We start from the raw sequence: 17,918 nt of genomic DNA on the forward strand, positions 1-17,918 counted from the left end.
TTGTTATATAAACAATCCATAAAGTCAAATGCATAAAGTTCTCATGATGCAGTTCAGCAGGTCTTGTCTTGCAAACTTCATGACCTCACCAGACATGCTCAAAACATGAACAGTGACTACACTCATGACGGATGGTGTCTTATCACTCAAGGGTAACTTGTCATGACTTGTACCAACTTCCTATTGCAGCATCTGGGTTGTAGTTGGCTAAATATTTCATATATTCCAAATATTATAAGCCAAACAACTTTAAAACTTAATGCAGTCATACAAAGGCATAGCATACTTTAAAATGATGGTCGAGAGAAACACCAAGTCTGAATTTTAAAAATTTATTTGAAAAATATAAAATTTTGTATAAAATTATGCAACAATATAAATTTTTTTACATGTGAACACTCAACATCATTCAAAAGTATATCATGCCTTTAAGTATACAATAAGGCAAGAAATAACATGTGAAAAAGAATAAGAGAAACTATTCATAAGCAGATCACAAGGAGAGACCCATTGTGTATCCATTTTAAGGAGAAAATTATGAATGTTCAATATTCATGATCAAAATCTTTTCCTAATGCTAATTTCTCAATCAAAACAGGAATATCAGAGGAGAATCAATCCCTGGGGTTGTTTCATTGTTTTCAAGGGATTTTAAAGAGGTTTTTGAAGTGACACTGAGAGTATCAATTTGCACCATTCCAATTTTCAATCAGACGTCCATGGTTCCTGCAATTTCACTAGAACTTAGTGTTCGATGACGTTACTAATCGCAAATATGCTTGTATCACACAAGGCCCTTTACGATTGGTGATGTCATCAAGCACTTAGTTTTAGAGGAATCGCAGGAAACACAGATGTCTGACTGAAAAATCAAATGATGCAAATTGATGCTTTCAGTGTCCCCCCAAAACAATTTTTTTTTAGAAAACTTCTTTACAATCCCTTTAATGTTAATGTATAAACAGCATTTTAAAATAAAATGAACCATAGTATAACAGATGACAGATAACAGAATAACAGATGAATGATAATGAGACACAAATAAGAAATGTAAAAATAATGTTTTGGTAGTATAAATATTTCATCAGATCAATATAAATATATGATAACCTATAGCACCACAAAGCTAGAAGTAGATCTTTAAGGGACAGATTCACATTGGAAAAAATCATATGTATGCCAAGGTAACTAACACATATAGTGAAAGCATAATTGCCTCACTCAAAATTGGCTTTCTGAAATAGGCTAGAGAACATACTTTTTTCGAGAAAAAGTCTTAAATAAACTATACAGCAAACAAATTGAATCCATCTTGCTGTCTGTTATGACCATAAATTTAGGCTTATTAGATAGAATAGATGTCCCTTTCAGTACTACAACGAGAAGCAATTTTTATGATAATAATATAGCTTACTATTGGGATCAGAAGACTTTTGACTGTTTTGTAATTGTTGAACTCTTTCATATGCTGCCCTTAACTCTCTAGCAGAGATATCTTCCCATCTATCTTTACCTGGTGGTTGCTGACCTTGACCTCTTGGACCAGACTTGAAATAAAAAAAAAATTCTTAAAAAATTTGTCAACATGGGATGAGCAATAGGTACTGAGCACCGTAACTGTCCTCTTTATGTGAAAAGGAATAACTGTGAATATCATCTTCAAGTGATATGTGCCCATATTCTTATCAATGCAGTGTCAGTATAAGACTATCAGTAGGCTACTATTTTGAAGCTATTTTCCAATATACATAAAATAATAAAATTTGATTAACCAAAGATAATAAAACAGTTTTTCTGCTTCAGATTGAACTAATAAAGATGGGAAACTCATCCAATGTGCATTCGGGAAAATTATACTCTTCTTTGACGTCTGACTTTCAAAGACAGCATAAAGCGCACAAGATTCTGATCTAAAAATGTTCACTACTTTTAGCTACATTGAAGTTGATATTCAAATTTTTGTAAGAAATAGTCAATAAAATTCTAATTAGAACTAAAGACCGAACACAGAAAATTTTTTGAAAAAGATAGCATGAACATATTGACATACCTGTTGTTGATTATTGCTGGGATATTGGAAATAGGGTGATTGCTCCATTCTTCTCCTTTCATTTTCTGCTGAAGTCAGATACTGTGTAGATGTTTTGGGAGTTTTGTCTTTTGCTAAATCCTCTATCATCTGTTGGCGATAGCTTGATGGGTAAGGTGGGCGGTTTGGACCATTTTCAGCAGCGTTTTGATTTGGATTAGAACCAGGTGGGAGATTAATATAGTTTGGTGGAATGTCTATTGTGAGTCCTGGATTCCTATCAGGAGAAAGAGATTTTCTGGGAGCAGCAACAGGATGACGATGTTCAGGTTGTATCTGATCATTAAGGTTACTGCGACTACCAGGATAACTATCTTGTGGGTTCCTTGAGTAGCTATTCCTTTGTTGGTTATTAGGTTCTCCTGGATAACTGTCCCTTTGGTTGCCTGGAAAACTATCTCTAGTGTTACTATGATAGCTATTTCTCTCTCTAGGATCCTGAAGATGTTTTGGCTCTCGCTGTGATCCGGCATAGCTGTTTCTAGGGTCATTGCTCCTTTGCTCTGGAGCTCCATGAAAACTGTTCCTCTGACCCACGCTTCCTGGATAGCTATCCCTCTGTCCAGCAGAACCTATAAAGCTATTTCTTTGATCACCTTGAGTATTGTTTCTTTGTTCATTGGCACCATAAAAACTATTTCGTTGTCCAGTACTTCCAACAAAGCTATCTCTTGGTTTACTACTTGCATAGCTGTCTCTTTCTCTTTGGATATTGGGCTCTTGAATGTGCTGCGGTTTGTTTTGATTTGGTATTTGAGACCTAGGTGCTGCTACTGGTGGTCGCCCTTGAATTCTGGAAGCTTCATTAGGTCCTTGGTTGCTATGATGATAAGGATTAATCTTATGATTAAAACTACTATCTCTCTCTGGAGGTTTTGGAGGTCCAAAGCGATGATGATCAGCAATGGTGCCTGTGAGATTAGGCTGAGATTGAGTTCTGTCTTGAAATTCAGGGAAGATTCTGTCATTTGGTATCCTGTGGGTTGCTGGTCCTGGAAGATTTTGTAAAGATGGATGATGAGCAGTGCCAATATAGCGTCCTGGATAGTCATTTTGATTAGTCATTTCCCTCTGATTTTCAGCTCTTTTGGGAGAATAAGCACCATCATAAGACATCCTTTGAAGCTGCTCTCTTGACATTGGTGAATTTTCTTTAAGGCTACTGTAGGAGATACCTTTAGGATCATAGCTATTTCGATGAACTGCAGCATTTGGGTTATCTGGGTTAAAAGGATTGTTGTCAAATTCTCTTTGATCACTCCTATCTGATGCCATAGACTGATGTCTGAGATCTCGCTCCACCTCAAGTATGTCAGGTCTCAAATTATTGCCACTTCCCAAATTTTCATTATGCCACCGCTGAAGACCTCTTGGTGAGTTCTCGTCACTGTTTTGACTGTTTGAATATCGTGAGCGAGGATCATCTTTATGCACTGATCTTGGATCAAGGTGGGGATTATTGTGCTGCTGATTATTATGGGAACTTCTTGAGTCACCATGCCTTAACATCGGGTAATCTCCATAACCATCAGACTCATAAGGATCATGTCCACCTCTACCATGATCTCCATGCTTCCGAGATGGTCCAGGACTCTTCCAAGATCTTTCCCACTCTGAGAGTTTTTCATAGAATGGAATTTCATCATCAGAATCATCATGTGACACTATTATTGGTGATTTGGGAATCAACTTCATATTATTGAGTTTAGTAAAGTTAGTAAGGTTGTTGTTTGTTTCCCTGTGGAACCTAAAACAAATGAAGTAATTTGATATCTTAAATTCACATAAATTGATATAATGTAAATTAGGAGTAGGCCTATGCGCCCATTTACATGGAATACCTAGCCCGGGCCAGATTAAAGAAAAAAATTAGTAGTTCCTCAACAGCAATAGTGGATAATGAAAGGAGACTTACTGCGGTGAATCTTTAAGAGTAGCAGCTTCCTGAACACTACGTAACCAGGAATTCAAATCATCTATAGAATCTGCTGCTAAGTAGCATGTCTTTGTGTTTTCATGTTCAATCTACAAATTTAAAATGAACAGTATTCTACCAATAGGTGATATAACCTAAAGGTTGAGACATTGATTTTGAATTCAGCACTTTCAGAAAAAAGAGCAAAGAACATTGGGATGTACCTGGTAGTATTAAAAATATCTGTATCTAACACTGAATCTTATGTTTGAAAATCAGAAATGCAGTTCATAAAACAACAATTACTCTCTCTATATTGACATCAACCTAAAAACCAAAATAGTAATCAAAACTAATGTATAATTTGACATAAGTTTTTGTGAGAGCTACGTACCTTGAAAGCAAAAGCTTTATTGATGACGTCTGAAGAATCACAGTTGTTTATTCTGTAACTTGGTAATAATATAGATGCTAGAGTCTGTTGTTCACTTTCATCTATAACATAAAAAGAAACACTAGTATGAATTTTTTTTGGAAAGAACTTAAAGGGACAGTCTGATCTTTTTTTGCTCACATTTTTGAAAACTACATACCAAAATCTAGAGAAATGTATCTAAAAGTTTTAACTAAAACAATCCTGCCATTAATTTAATCTAATACAAAAAAATTTGCAATTGTTTGCATCAAAACTTGAGAATAATAAAGAAACAATCAAAAGAAGATATTTTCGTAGTCTTACCTTTATAAAAGAATAAAGCATATTCTGCTAAAACACACCATCTTTTTCTCCAGGTTTTCTTACCAATTCCAGAACTTTCCTGAAAGTACAAAAAGCAGCACTTTTTAAAGTAAAGATCCATTACAAAATCAATGGCAAGATAATTTTGAAAGGTTTGTCAAAGTTTGCAGTCAAGGGCCATAACTCAAAAATCATTCATTGAAACAACATCGATATTAACCTGTAAGTCTATTGAAGAGTCTAAAGCATATGATGAAGGATCAAACATTTGCAAAGATTGGCAATTTTGCATATCGTCATGAGTAGACCTACATAAGAGCTATAACTTACATATCTGTGAAGCCAGCCTCGTTTAATTACTATAGCATTTGGATTACGTTTGGCAGCAGGTACTGGCACTTTAATATTTCTGAAATTAAAATGAGAATAACCTCATGTACAAACTTTACAGGCAAAAAGAAATGTTCTATTATCTTGAAAACTATAAATGAAATTAAATGTTTACATGCTACTCTTTGGACTGATGAAAAGATAAATGCCTGAGAGTGGTCAATAAGGAAATTTAGCTGTTTTAATAACAATCAAAATCTTTAATGCTAATTCAAGTTACCTTTGTTTCACATTGCGTTTTATATGTTTTTCTTCTGGACTTGTTGGTGCTGGACTGAAAATAAATGAAATATCATAGAATATGTTTAACTGACTGAAATCTTTTACATTTAGATTCAAATTCTGCTAATCACTAAAACATCGGTCAAGGAATCTTTAACATGCACAGCGTGTAGCACATGGCCACAAATTATCGTTGCTTTTTCTATGTCAGTGCCTCCTATCAGCATCACTGACAGCAGGAAACCAGGTTGAAAAATCTCTAAGTATTATCTCGAACTATGCTGGGATTGAACCCTGGATCTTTAGGTTAGAGGGATAACCTAAGAGATATGAAGAGCACATAATATGTGAGTGTCTATTCAAATACCAATACAAACTTACTATCCATAGTCTCTGAAAGTTAATTTCTTATTGGACACATTGCCTGTCACTGGATGTTCAAATGTTGTTACATTATCATTATGACTGGAAGATAAAGTACAAGATACATGTTAAAATTATATCAGATCTGTGATAAAGTTTGCGAAAGTTTTTCCAAATATTTTTCATAAAATAGATTTTCACGTGTTTGGGTAGATGCAAAGTAATGAACCAATGGGGAAAAATATTTTGAAATTTGTCTTCAAAGACACCAATTGATATAAAAGAGTTTTACTTTGAAATTTGAATGGAACAAAACTGGCCTCTTTTCTACAAAAAATAATAACCAAACTATTTCTCAATATTAATCGAACATGACTGACAAATTTAAAACTTTTGTTGAAGCAGATTATCTTCTAAAAGGACACATTTCTGGTCACTGGATGTTCAAGGTAGTTATGATCATTATGACTGGATGATAAAGAGTAAAATATGTTAATCAGGTAAATATGATCTAAAGCCATTCAAATCAGTCGTAAATAAAATCAATCAGGCTTGCCCTTCAAGGTGACTAACATTTTTCACATTATTGTCAATATGATAAAAGTTGACCTCTCACCCCTTAAAGATCTTATCAATTTGTCAATGTATTTTTTTCATTTCTTTCAGCTATACCAACTCAATTTAACACAAATAAAAGATCAAATCAATTAGGATTTTTTAATAAATTTGTACTATTATGAACTTCATTTTTTTGGGTTTAATATTTTCAATTGGTATATCTTTTCATAATAAGATCATGTAACACTTAAAAGAAATTATCAAACACTTACTTGATAAAATATAAATCTCCATCTTGGGTTAATCCATGTTCCCATCCCATTGGTAATCCTAAAATATACAAATGCTAATCTTAATATTAAGATATGAAATGGAGTTTTACATCCTACATTTCTGCATCTGATAAGGCTAATGGAGGATTTTACTCATTTTTCTGAAGTCAAAATATTTTCTTAAAATTTATTGTTAGAACATCCTCGGGCCTTTAGTTTTTTTAATATTCTTAACAACAATTTCAATATAACTTAAAAGACCAGACTTTGTGACATGAAAAGTTGACTAAGTAAGTAAAAAATCAGACACAATAACTCAAAAATTTGGCTTATTCAAACTTTGGATAATCATTAAAAGGATTGTAAAGAGGTTTTCTAAACTTTTTATGATTACCAAGGACACTGATATCATCAATTTGCATTCCAACGTCTATGACTCTTGCAATTCCACTAAAAGTAAGCATTTTATGACGTAACTTAACTTGGCCTATGGCAAAAACTGCTATGGATATGTAATGAACTTTCTGATAGTGATGTCATAAAATGCATAGGTTAATTAGAATTGCAAGAACCACAAACCATGTTTATAAATTTTAATAGTGCAAAAATGACAAAACTTTTTCATTCTGTAACAGTCTCATACTCTTCTTTCAGATTATATTAATGTTTTTGATTTTCATAAAATATATATGCTTAAAAAGACAGTAATCGCAAAGGAAATAAAGAAGCGAGATATGTTTCACATAGTATCATTGTTTTCCATTCCTTGGTATTTATAATCCTCACAGACTCTAGATGTCCATTTCTAACTAATCTATATAACTATCAATACTCTATATCAATTATTATTTTATCTTTTTACAGAAAAGGAAATTGTTGTTTCTAGTAGAATAATAAACTAGCCATTCCATTGATCTCTTTTATAGCTTGAGAATTAAAGATACAGTATGACAAAGTGAAATGTGAAAATAAGTGTTTTTGTAAGTACTGATATGATGTTCCTGTATAGGGCTGCAATATATCACCGATGAATCATTGAACCACGATTCTTAGCTTCTTATCAATGTATTGCATTGCGTTGGATACAAAAAATTGCGATGTATCAACACGTTTTTTTTTATTAATTTTCTTAATAACAAATGATACAGAATCCTAGTGTATATAAGAAATTGTGTCACGATTTGATATTTTTTGAATAATTTTCACAACATAATTTGTAAAAAAATCATTTTTGATTCCATAAAATAAACATGTGTTACAGGTTACATAATGTGTATTTTATGTGCAGCAAACAGCATTTAGGACAATAAAACATAGACCTACATTAATTGTACCTGACACAAAAACTGACATTTAAGACGACAAAATTGACATAAGTAACAACTGACATCAGAGGTATTTATTAGGACTGTAATATTGACATTAGTAATATCTGACAAAATACTGACAAAGTTGACATCAATAGGATCTGGCAAAACAATAAGTAAAGCTGCAAAACTTTCATAAAGTGAGTTTAACTAAGTTTATCAAATTAATAACAAGAGTCAATATCAAAGTATATGATCTAAAGAATAAATAACACTACAAAATATAGAATAATATCTTTATTGTTTACTGATCAATTTAATAACAAAACACCTCTATACATTCCCTTTATAGTTTATATGGGAAGGTTCATAACAGAGAAATCTATATTCCTAATGTAAGGTCATTATAAAGTGAGCTTATTGATCAAAAGTCAATAAAATGGTTTTGCAAACTAGCAAGTCTCGCATAAATACTGATAAATCCATTACATGTGAGATGAAAAGAAATAGAACTTTGCATATTATTCTGCTTCTGCCAATAGTGTGAGAAGGAAGGCATGCAACACCATAAATATTTCAACAAGGGAACTTATTCCAAGACAGTGCCATTATCCTACTTTTCAATATCCAACTGTTGAGCAATAATATGCACAGCTAGATAGAGTTTCAGTTTTGGTTCTATTTGAACAGCTTGATGCTATTTCCATGCCAGCCTCTCAAACCTGTATGACAGACAGGGGTAAATTGTGTTATCATTTTTGTTCTTCTAAAGGATGTCAACATAAGGCACAAGTGTTTAATTTTAAAAGCACAGAGAAAATAACTGGAAAACACCCATCAATGTCATCAGAAAAATATATAAAGAGGAATTCAGGAAGGTTGACATTTGTAATTTCCTTCTCTAATTTAAGGTACTCCACTATTGAAGAGTTCGCATACAATACAATTGTTTACTTTTGATTTTGGTACATGACTTACTGAAACGATTGGTTTAAATGGTTTTCTACTGTTAAATCTACCTTCATTGTTTCATGTTAAAAACATTGGTGTTTACGTTCAGGTCAAATTGAAAGGCCCACTTGTCCACTTTACACCTTATCAAAACAAACTTAGTAGACTAACGCCATAAATCTACTGTAGACAAAGGAAACATTGCTGAACCTTAATTGTTTTTCTTAGCCATTAAACTTATCTTAGACAGATTAGAATGGGATCAAGTACATTTGTTTTTAAGTCCAAGATTAGAGAGAGAACATAGAATGTCAAGATATGTCAAAAGGAAAAAATACTTGAGATAATAACATTTTTCAAAAACATCACGCAATTGTGACAAATTATGAATTATGAGACATCAAAGGGTCTACTGTGAAAATTCTTCAAATGCTCTGCAACATGTCACGCTAATGAATGGCAGCCATTATTTACTGAAACTATGTCCAGCTTATCATGTGATAATGAAATTCTGGTAGTCCAGACGTCAGTGGCTGGTCGACTACAAGCATTTGTAAACAAAGTCAATAGAAACAAATACGTTATGGATATTGATTCAAAATGCTAATAAAATGTAACATAGTCACAATATAGCATTAAATACATAAGTAAGAGTATGAATTATTTCAAAAGACCCTAAAGATCCAGGACCATATTCAGTAAGCAATATAACTGTCACTTGATAAATCATTATACAATGCCGGAAGTAAACATTCATTACCGAGACAGATTCAGCTTACGGAAACTGCAGATGATTACAGAATGGTGTGATGTTTTTGCATATTGCTATCATTGCAATTCAATTCACATTTTTTTTGGTTGATGTGATTCCGTATAAACTTTTTTCCCTTGTATTGAACTTCTATGTTGACTAGAGTTAGTAACTGTTAAATTATACTAAGGAAGATTGAAAGTGGAATTTCAAACCACATAACTGTCTTCATGTAAACATTAACATGTAAAATGTGAAGTATGTATGTTTCTGTTAAAAACCTGTTCTATTTGTTTAAACTTCTTCAACTATTTAACTTGATGACTTCAACTTTTTTTTCACAGATCACTAACTTGATGCGCCAATTTTTTTGACCAATTGTACCTTTTACCTTAGTCTCAGAAAGGGTAATTTTAGCTAAGCCAATCAGTAATAGTGTTCACAGTTCACCGTCGAAGTTTGAGCCTCCAAATCCATGTGTGTTCAGTATTATCCGTGTTTGAAAGTTAAAAAGACCAGTCGTCTTTTCTTGAGATATTGCCATATATAGAACATCTATAGAAATGAGAAAAGAGATTCCTTGTTTGAGATATTTTTAAAGGAATTATGCAATTTTCGTACATTTCTAGTACTTCTGAAGACTATTTACATTATATTTAAGATTCAAATCAACCCCCAAAAATAGTGCAACTGTCCCTTTTAACTAATTTCTTAAATACATAGATTGATAACAGCAATAAAATAGAATATACACCAATACCTTATACAGTAAACATTTATAATGTTGATATCATTATAACATATCAATTACTATTTTCGTATTTTGTTTAAGGATTGTAAAGAGGTTTTCTAATATTTCTATGTGTATTGGTTTCTGCAATTCCACATAAAATGGAATATATGAAGACACTATTCCGAAAATAGGCTTGTACAACATAAGCTTATGTGGAATTGCAGGAACCACAGACATCTGATTGAAAATATGATGCAACTTGATGCTATCAGTGTCCGCGATACATATAAAAATTTATGTTTGATACAGTAATAAAAGCTATGTGATAAAACTAACCAATTTGAAGTATGTATACAAGATGTTCAGAACAATTCTTCAAAAAGCTTAATATATGTATGAATAGATGTATAGAAATAATGTATTTGTGTTATGTTTATCAATTCTATTTAATGTAAATGATGCTTTAATGTGAATAAAACAATTTGTTTTGATGTTTGTGTAAAGAATAATACCTCATAGAAAAAGCATAAAATTCAAATTCAAACTTGACCAATAAAAGTATATACTCATCAGTGGACTTACACAGATGTCTATACCACAGAATGTGATTTCCATAAAACTAAATAATAACTGAAAACACTCAAATAAATTTAAGTGCTTTTTTCAACAGTTATTAGTAGTTTTATGGATTTATCGGATTAAAGAAAGATAATGTCATTCAAATTTCTCAGTCATACCTTTTCAGAAATCCTTGGAAACAAATATCTACCTTTAATAATTCAGTTATTTTGTTCAGTATTGATACAGTTAAATTCTAATTAAAATGTAAACATACATGATGTTATTAAAATGCAATGTTATTGAATATTATTTAACATTAATTTGGTATGTACAGCTATATTGATGTGTCATAATGACATTAAATTAATCTAAATATTTCAAACTTTTCCTCATTCTCTGTACTCATTCAATTCATGATGAATATAGAGTACATTTTGATACTTCTGTAAAATTTAAATTGTAGGTCTATTAAATGTTTTAACATTGCTTTACGCTTGGGTATTGAATATATCTTTTATATATATAGTGCTAGAAATGTACAAAAACACTATTCTTATGACAGAGAAAAAACTTTCAAACAGCGATAATTAGTGTCCCTTTTACACACAAATTTTTTTAAAAAAACCTCTTTACAATCCCTTACAGATTGCTTCCTTTCTACCATTTGACTTTCAGTTTGAATGAAAGTGATTTTATACATAATAAAACCTTGAATAGAGCACATAAATGTCCTTTTATGTCAACTGATAAGTGATGCATTCATAATTTTGGCTTCATATTATAGTGTAGTATAAATCTAAAGTTATGTGTCTTTTATATGACTCCAAAATGACAAAATAAATCAAATTTCACTACAGATAACATTATATTCTTTTCCTTTCAAATATGATGAAATACAATCCAAAAATTGTGTTTTAAACATGCATAAATTGTAACTATAGTTTGTTTGGCTAGACACTAAGACATAATTTTCCATATCTAATTGCTGTCTCTATTGTTTTGTTTAACAAATTTAATTCTCCATTTCATGCAAACCAAACAAGAATTTGACCAAATTTATATAGCCTTATAACCAAATTAGAAATATTAAAACAGAACTTGAATCATGTTGTTACTCAGTGAAACTATTTCTGTTTTAATATTTCTATATCGCTCTACTTATTGATGTATCGAGCACTATTTTAACAGTGATTTTTCTATATCACTCTACAATTGATGTATTGAGCACTATTTTAACAGTGATATTTCTATATCGCTCTACTTATTGATGTATTGAGCACTATTTTAACAGTGATATTTCTATATTACTCTACAATTGATGTAATGAGCACTATTTTAACAGTGATTTTTCTATATCACTCTACAATCGATGTATTGAGCACTATTTTAACAGTGAAAATACTGTAATATACAAACTATTATATTATGTAAGTCAGTGGAATGCTAGTCACTCTGCAACTGCATTTGTCAGTTTCACTTTTTGCCCCACACTATGAAAGTTTTGTTGTATTAGTTAAATGTTTAGATATTATGTGAGGAATTTGTTAAACAGATTATCATAACATGCCCTTGAGTAGTGTACCAGTTACTAAACTTTATCTCTACTTTCTAATCTGTTATGTCAAAATCATAATGGCTTAATGACATATGTAGTTAAAAAGCTTCTAAGATGAAAATTCATTATTTTCCATGTTTTTTTCTTGTCAAAAAAATTCATATCAGCAAATATCAAAAATACCCGACCAATGCAACTTTGGCCATTTATGGGGTTGATTTGATTCTGCAGAAGTGCCAGAAATGAACGAAAATTCCATGCTTCGTTCAAAAATACCTCAAAATAGGAATTTCTATATATATGTCTCTTCTATATTTTATGTCAGAGTCAACAATAGACAATTATTAATCATTTTAACTTTCAAATGCAGATTTTTCTGGATATACATGAATGTGAAGGAGTTGTGAACACTATTCCTTAAACTTATTAACAAAGCTCAAGATATTCCCATTTCCGAGACAACGGTAAGACTGGTCAAACAAATTGCAAACTTGTCCCTTTAAAGGAAATGTATATTTCTTTTGTGGATGAGTTAAAAAAAATAGTGGTATTCTGAATAGATGTGTCTACAGCAGAAGATGAGCTCTTACTCATAATGACATAAATTCAAAACCCTTCCCAAATGGTTGTTTAAATATTCTATTATTTGTTACTACTATTTCTATAGGTAGGCTATTTTCATATGTATGTATGTCAAGTTTATTCACAAAATAAGATTCTTTTTTATACCGGTATATAAAAGCTATCGTAAATTCAAATTTTGTTAATCTTATGTAATAATATGCTACTATTTGACAGTTGCTTTTCTTATTCCTATAATTAAGCTAACAATAAACCAATTAGATTCAGTTGAAGTGGAATTTTGTTCATACCAGTAAATGATTATGAAGAGATTGCTGATTTTTGATAGATATAGGCTACTGTACAACCATACATGTAACATAATCAGTAATTGATTGCATTGAAAAAAAAAGTTGTCTGAAGATCGATTTTAGTCAGTTTTAATATTTTTACTTTAGACTGATGTAGTTAGCACTATGCTTGTTAATAAACAACATCTTTTACATTCAATATCCAATTACATACTGGGGGAACTGAGTCTAATGTTGCTTTTTTAATTACTAACATAGTTCATAACACGAAAATTTTTTTAACATGCACATTGTTTAAGTATAGTTTTTCAGAACTTTAACATAATACTCAGGATTCAGATTTTTGAAAAGTATTGATGATGATTCTGTTTGCTAGTTTATGTTAATATTTATTCGTAAACTCATTAGAACATTTCTTGAAGATTTAAATATATCAAATTTTATCATTTGTATTAGAGACATACCAAAGCTACACCTACATTCTTAGTAAATTAAGAAAGTCTTATAGTCCAAGCTTCACTCTTGACAGCAGCTTATTCATAGTACTGTTGGAATTTGTTTTTTAAAATTTAATGAGGACATATGTAATATGTTATGACTTTTTAGGTCATTAGGCATTGGTAGGTCATTAGATAGGCCTAAGCCTAAAGTAAGCTGTCAAGTTCAACCAAATTTAACCAGATCAGATTTTGAAGTTATGTGTCCTCAAATAACCTATATTTCTTTGATAGTATGCATAACTGTCAAGCATTTAAAAAAATACAACAAACCAACAAGAAAAGAAACTCGGGAGACAGTTAAATGGTTGGCGGATGGGCTAATTAAGGTAATTAAGGTAAAGCTTACCTTTAACACGTTCATAGCCTGTTTGGACAGCCTGACCTGTCAAAGGGTGAAGCCATGTTGTTTCACGCTGTATTTCACTGCAAAAAGAATGACAAATATGTCAATGACTAAACTCCGTATTTCATTTCACATAAAATGAATATCAATGAAGACACCATAAATATTTGACAACATTTCAACTTACTTAATAAAAAATACTCTCCCATCTCTAGTCACAGCATAATTCCAATCAGGAGGTAGTCTATTCCCTGGCCCTATGGCCGCCATGTTTGTAAACGAAATTCTTACCTGGCTCTTCCGATTGCCCCCCTTGTATCAGGTAAGAAGATAATAAACAACTATTGATGACGTAGACAGGTAAAAATTTTGTGGGCGTGGAAAACGGTTGTGTCGTCTGCAACCGAATGTCGAAGTAATCAGTTTTCTTTGAGTCGGGTTAAATTTTTAAAATGCCTAGAAATGTACGTGCGTGTCATGTCATAAACTTAAGGGTGTGGTAAGGACGCTACGAAGTCGCCGTTTCAGATGTACCTGTTTTGCAACGTCTTGCCACGCATAATACATCGCTTTAGTAGCCTACGTTAATAAAGATATATAAGATGTCCCTACGCTTGTCTAACGACCTTCGCAATTCCAATTGTTCTGAACGAGTTCTAGCACCAGAAGTGGACGTACGTAACGTGTTCCTATGAATATTTGGTGAGGGGCGAGTACGGCCGGCCACAGAACATTACCGGCGTCAGCCTCCCGAGACTGAAAGTACAAGTAGGGGAAAGACGGACACCGTTAAGGTTGAGATTCAAATGCGATAGGCCTACACCTTTCGTGAAACGTCTCATGGAGCGTCGGAAATGGTCTCCACCCAAATATCTTTTTTTCCAAAACATAATTATGAGAAGCTTCTGAATAATATTTTGGGGCAAAAACATATAATAATCATATTTTAAATCATATTTTTTGCCAGAATAATACAAACGATTCCCCCCTCCTGTAGCCCGACTAGCGCCGCCATTGCAAAAAAATCGTCGAAGAAAGGGGCAGATAAACTGACTATGAATCGCTATTCAAAACTTGTAATTCAAATAGTAACCCTAGGAGCCGCGGTGGCTCAGTGAGTTAGACGCTTGCTCGCTAACCTGAAGGTCCAGGGTTCAATCCCATCATAGGTCGAGATAATACCTTCGGATTTGTCGAGATAATACCTTCGGATTTTTCAACCCGGTTTCCCCCTGTCAGTGATGCAGGTACGAGGGGCTGACATGGAAAAAGCTTCTAGTCGTTCGGATGGGACAATAAACCGAGGCCCCGTGTGCTACAGGCTGTGCACGTTAAAGATCCCTCGACAGTTGGAAATCGAAAAAGAGCAGGCTAATGCCGCTGTCCTGGCAAAATTTCCCTCATCGCACCCTGCATGGCGTTGCCCGTCTTCATTAGCCCACATGGTGCAGAAAAGTAGGACGTAAAACTCCAATCATTTCATTTCATTTCAATAGTAGCCCTAGGGCCTAACGTTTTATGTACGTTTTAATTCAAGGGAATGAACTCACTCCAAGTTTATTTGACCACTGTGGGTGCTTATAATTTTTAGTTTAATTCTAAATTGGCTTTGTGTAAGGTGGATATTCACAATTTGATGAGAGTGTAGGATAGCTGCACCTAGTAGCCTACTAAAGACTTCGAAGTGCAGTAATTCAAAGCGTTGCACTGAGGTACAATATATACGTGCCTCTAAATATAAGAGAATTACCCATAGTCCAAAAACCCTTCACCTTCTCTACTACAGTCGTCTCATAATCATTCTTTCTCAGTTCTACAATACCCTACTGAGTCTTTTCTGTCCTTCCTTTCTGCCCGTCTCCCCTTCTCTTTAACTACATCCCATGTTCTCTCTATCTAGCATTGATCTGTCTCTTGTAGCCCGAAGTAATTGTTCTGTTCCCACTTCCCTTTTAACTTGCTATTAAGGATTCTCTATACCCCTTCCCCCCACGTAATCTCTACTTCACAATCTTTCCTTCATATTCTACCTTCCACTAAATTTCCTTCTTCTTTTCTTTCCTCCACATCTACCTTATTATGATTAAGCCAAATTAAGAAGCTATCGAATTCATGAGAATTTTTACATTTAATTCATGTGTCCGAATCCTATATAGTCCCATTCGAGTTATTTCCCATAAATGACAATGAAGGAAGTTAGAATTCGGGAAATAGTCTGTGGGTCTACTCATTTACCTGATTGGTTGTTATGTGTATACGTTTAAGGTCACGTGATGATATTTACCAGGAAATCTTTAGGATCTACCTTGGTAATTCCAATACTCTCTGGCGTCACTTTCAGAAACATGGAATTTTTGGAGGAAGTAATCCCCCACCCCCCTTTATAAGATAACGAATTTTGCTAGTATTTTGGTAATACTAATGAGATATGCGTCATATTACAATTGGACTTGTTCAAAGTAGTGCTTTCCTTTTTTTTTCTCTCTGGGAATTCGATACCTTTTCACGCAAAGCTTTATTATAAATTATTTAAGCATACAGATTTGTTATCTTTTTCTCTTCCCCTTAACCACCTCTTACACTTGGTCACCCAAATAGTTATAGAAAAATTATTAGGGTTTTTTTGATAAATTTCATCAAGTCTTTTTTAGATAGTGACATAATATAGGTCTACTTAAAGATATACTTAAATAAATTTTGCTATCATTTTCATTCTAATTTGTCAGTGTAAACTCATAGGAAATTTTTCTTTTTGTAGTTTTTTTGGGTCTTATCTTATCCACACAGGACTATATCCTATGACGGAAACAGAACAAAAATCAATGTAATGCAACAGGGTGGCATTGCCCATCCCTTTAATGCAGACGGATCCGGAAAGTTTAACAAATTGAAATAGGATAGAAATTTTTGTTTCATTAATATTCGACACGTATCTTGGCTTAGTAGCGGATTATATCAATGTTGGAGAGAGGTAAGTACAAAATTTAATCAATTTAAGATTTTCTCTCTTTTCCGTCAGTAAATCGAATTTTACCGATTTTTTATTTACGTGAGGTGGAACATCAGAGTGACTTGAAAATACTTATTAGGATCCCGAGCACAGTCTTTTTTGGTTGATAGAAGGCAATATTTAGAAATAGGGTATATTTAGGACAAATTCGCCTATTTCTCAGAGGGAAGTGTGTTTATATTGAATATCTTTTTTTTTAACAATGCATACTCATTTTATCAGTACTTTAATGTTTTGAGACCGATATTCGACATCACTTGAAATTCAGTGCCAAGAGTTAGGAACAAGATAAAAATATAATAATATTGATAATAATATTATGTTTAACCCTTATACCGACCGTTATATTATGTGTATAGGTAGGATGTAATAATAATTAACCTATTTAACTTTTTGTACTTTTGTAAAAATCGGAAATATCTATAAATTACTTGGGAATTTGGAATTGAGACTCTCTAAACACTAACTTGTTTGCCTTTTTTCTCCCGGTAACTTTATTAGTACCAGTGTCGCCTACCTTAAAGCTGACATTACAGTCTCCTATACTATTTTAAATATGTTACCTCACTTCGACATGCAACAATAGTTGAGAAATTATTGAAAGTTCAGGGGTAGTAATATTTGAGTTTATTCTTCAATGGAAGACTTTAGTTGTAAAATATAGTAATATGTTACGAGTCAGCCCAAACACTAACTGACTCTGACCAACCTCTGAAAACAAAATGATAGAGACGTTTCTGATAATTTTACCTGTTCTTTTAGGAATAGATTTTTGGTCTTTTCGACC

General features: G+C 32.6%; 1 protein-coding gene across 1 annotated transcript; it reads right to left on the minus strand.

The window, feature by feature from the left end:
• Nucleotides 1-4,000: 4,000 nt before the first annotated feature.
• Nucleotides 4,001-14,391, minus strand: LOTGIDRAFT_116805 (hypothetical protein; the record flags this gene model as incomplete). The annotated part of the gene is made up of 9 exons (XM_009055683.1): nt 4,001-4,114; nt 4,399-4,499; nt 4,744-4,822; nt 5,074-5,152; nt 5,354-5,446; nt 5,737-5,820; nt 6,549-6,622; nt 14,132-14,201; nt 14,309-14,391. The coding sequence occupies 9 exons, from the start codon at nt 14,389-14,391 to the stop codon at nt 4,001-4,003; spliced, it is 777 nt and encodes a 258-aa protein (XP_009053931.1).
• Nucleotides 14,392-17,918: the final 3,527 nt, after the last annotated feature.

Source organism: Lottia gigantea, assembly GCF_000327385.1.
Source record: "Lottia gigantea unplaced genomic scaffold LOTGIsca_25, whole genome shotgun sequence".
Taxonomy (NCBI): Eukaryota; Metazoa; Mollusca; class Gastropoda; family Lottiidae; genus Lottia; species Lottia gigantea.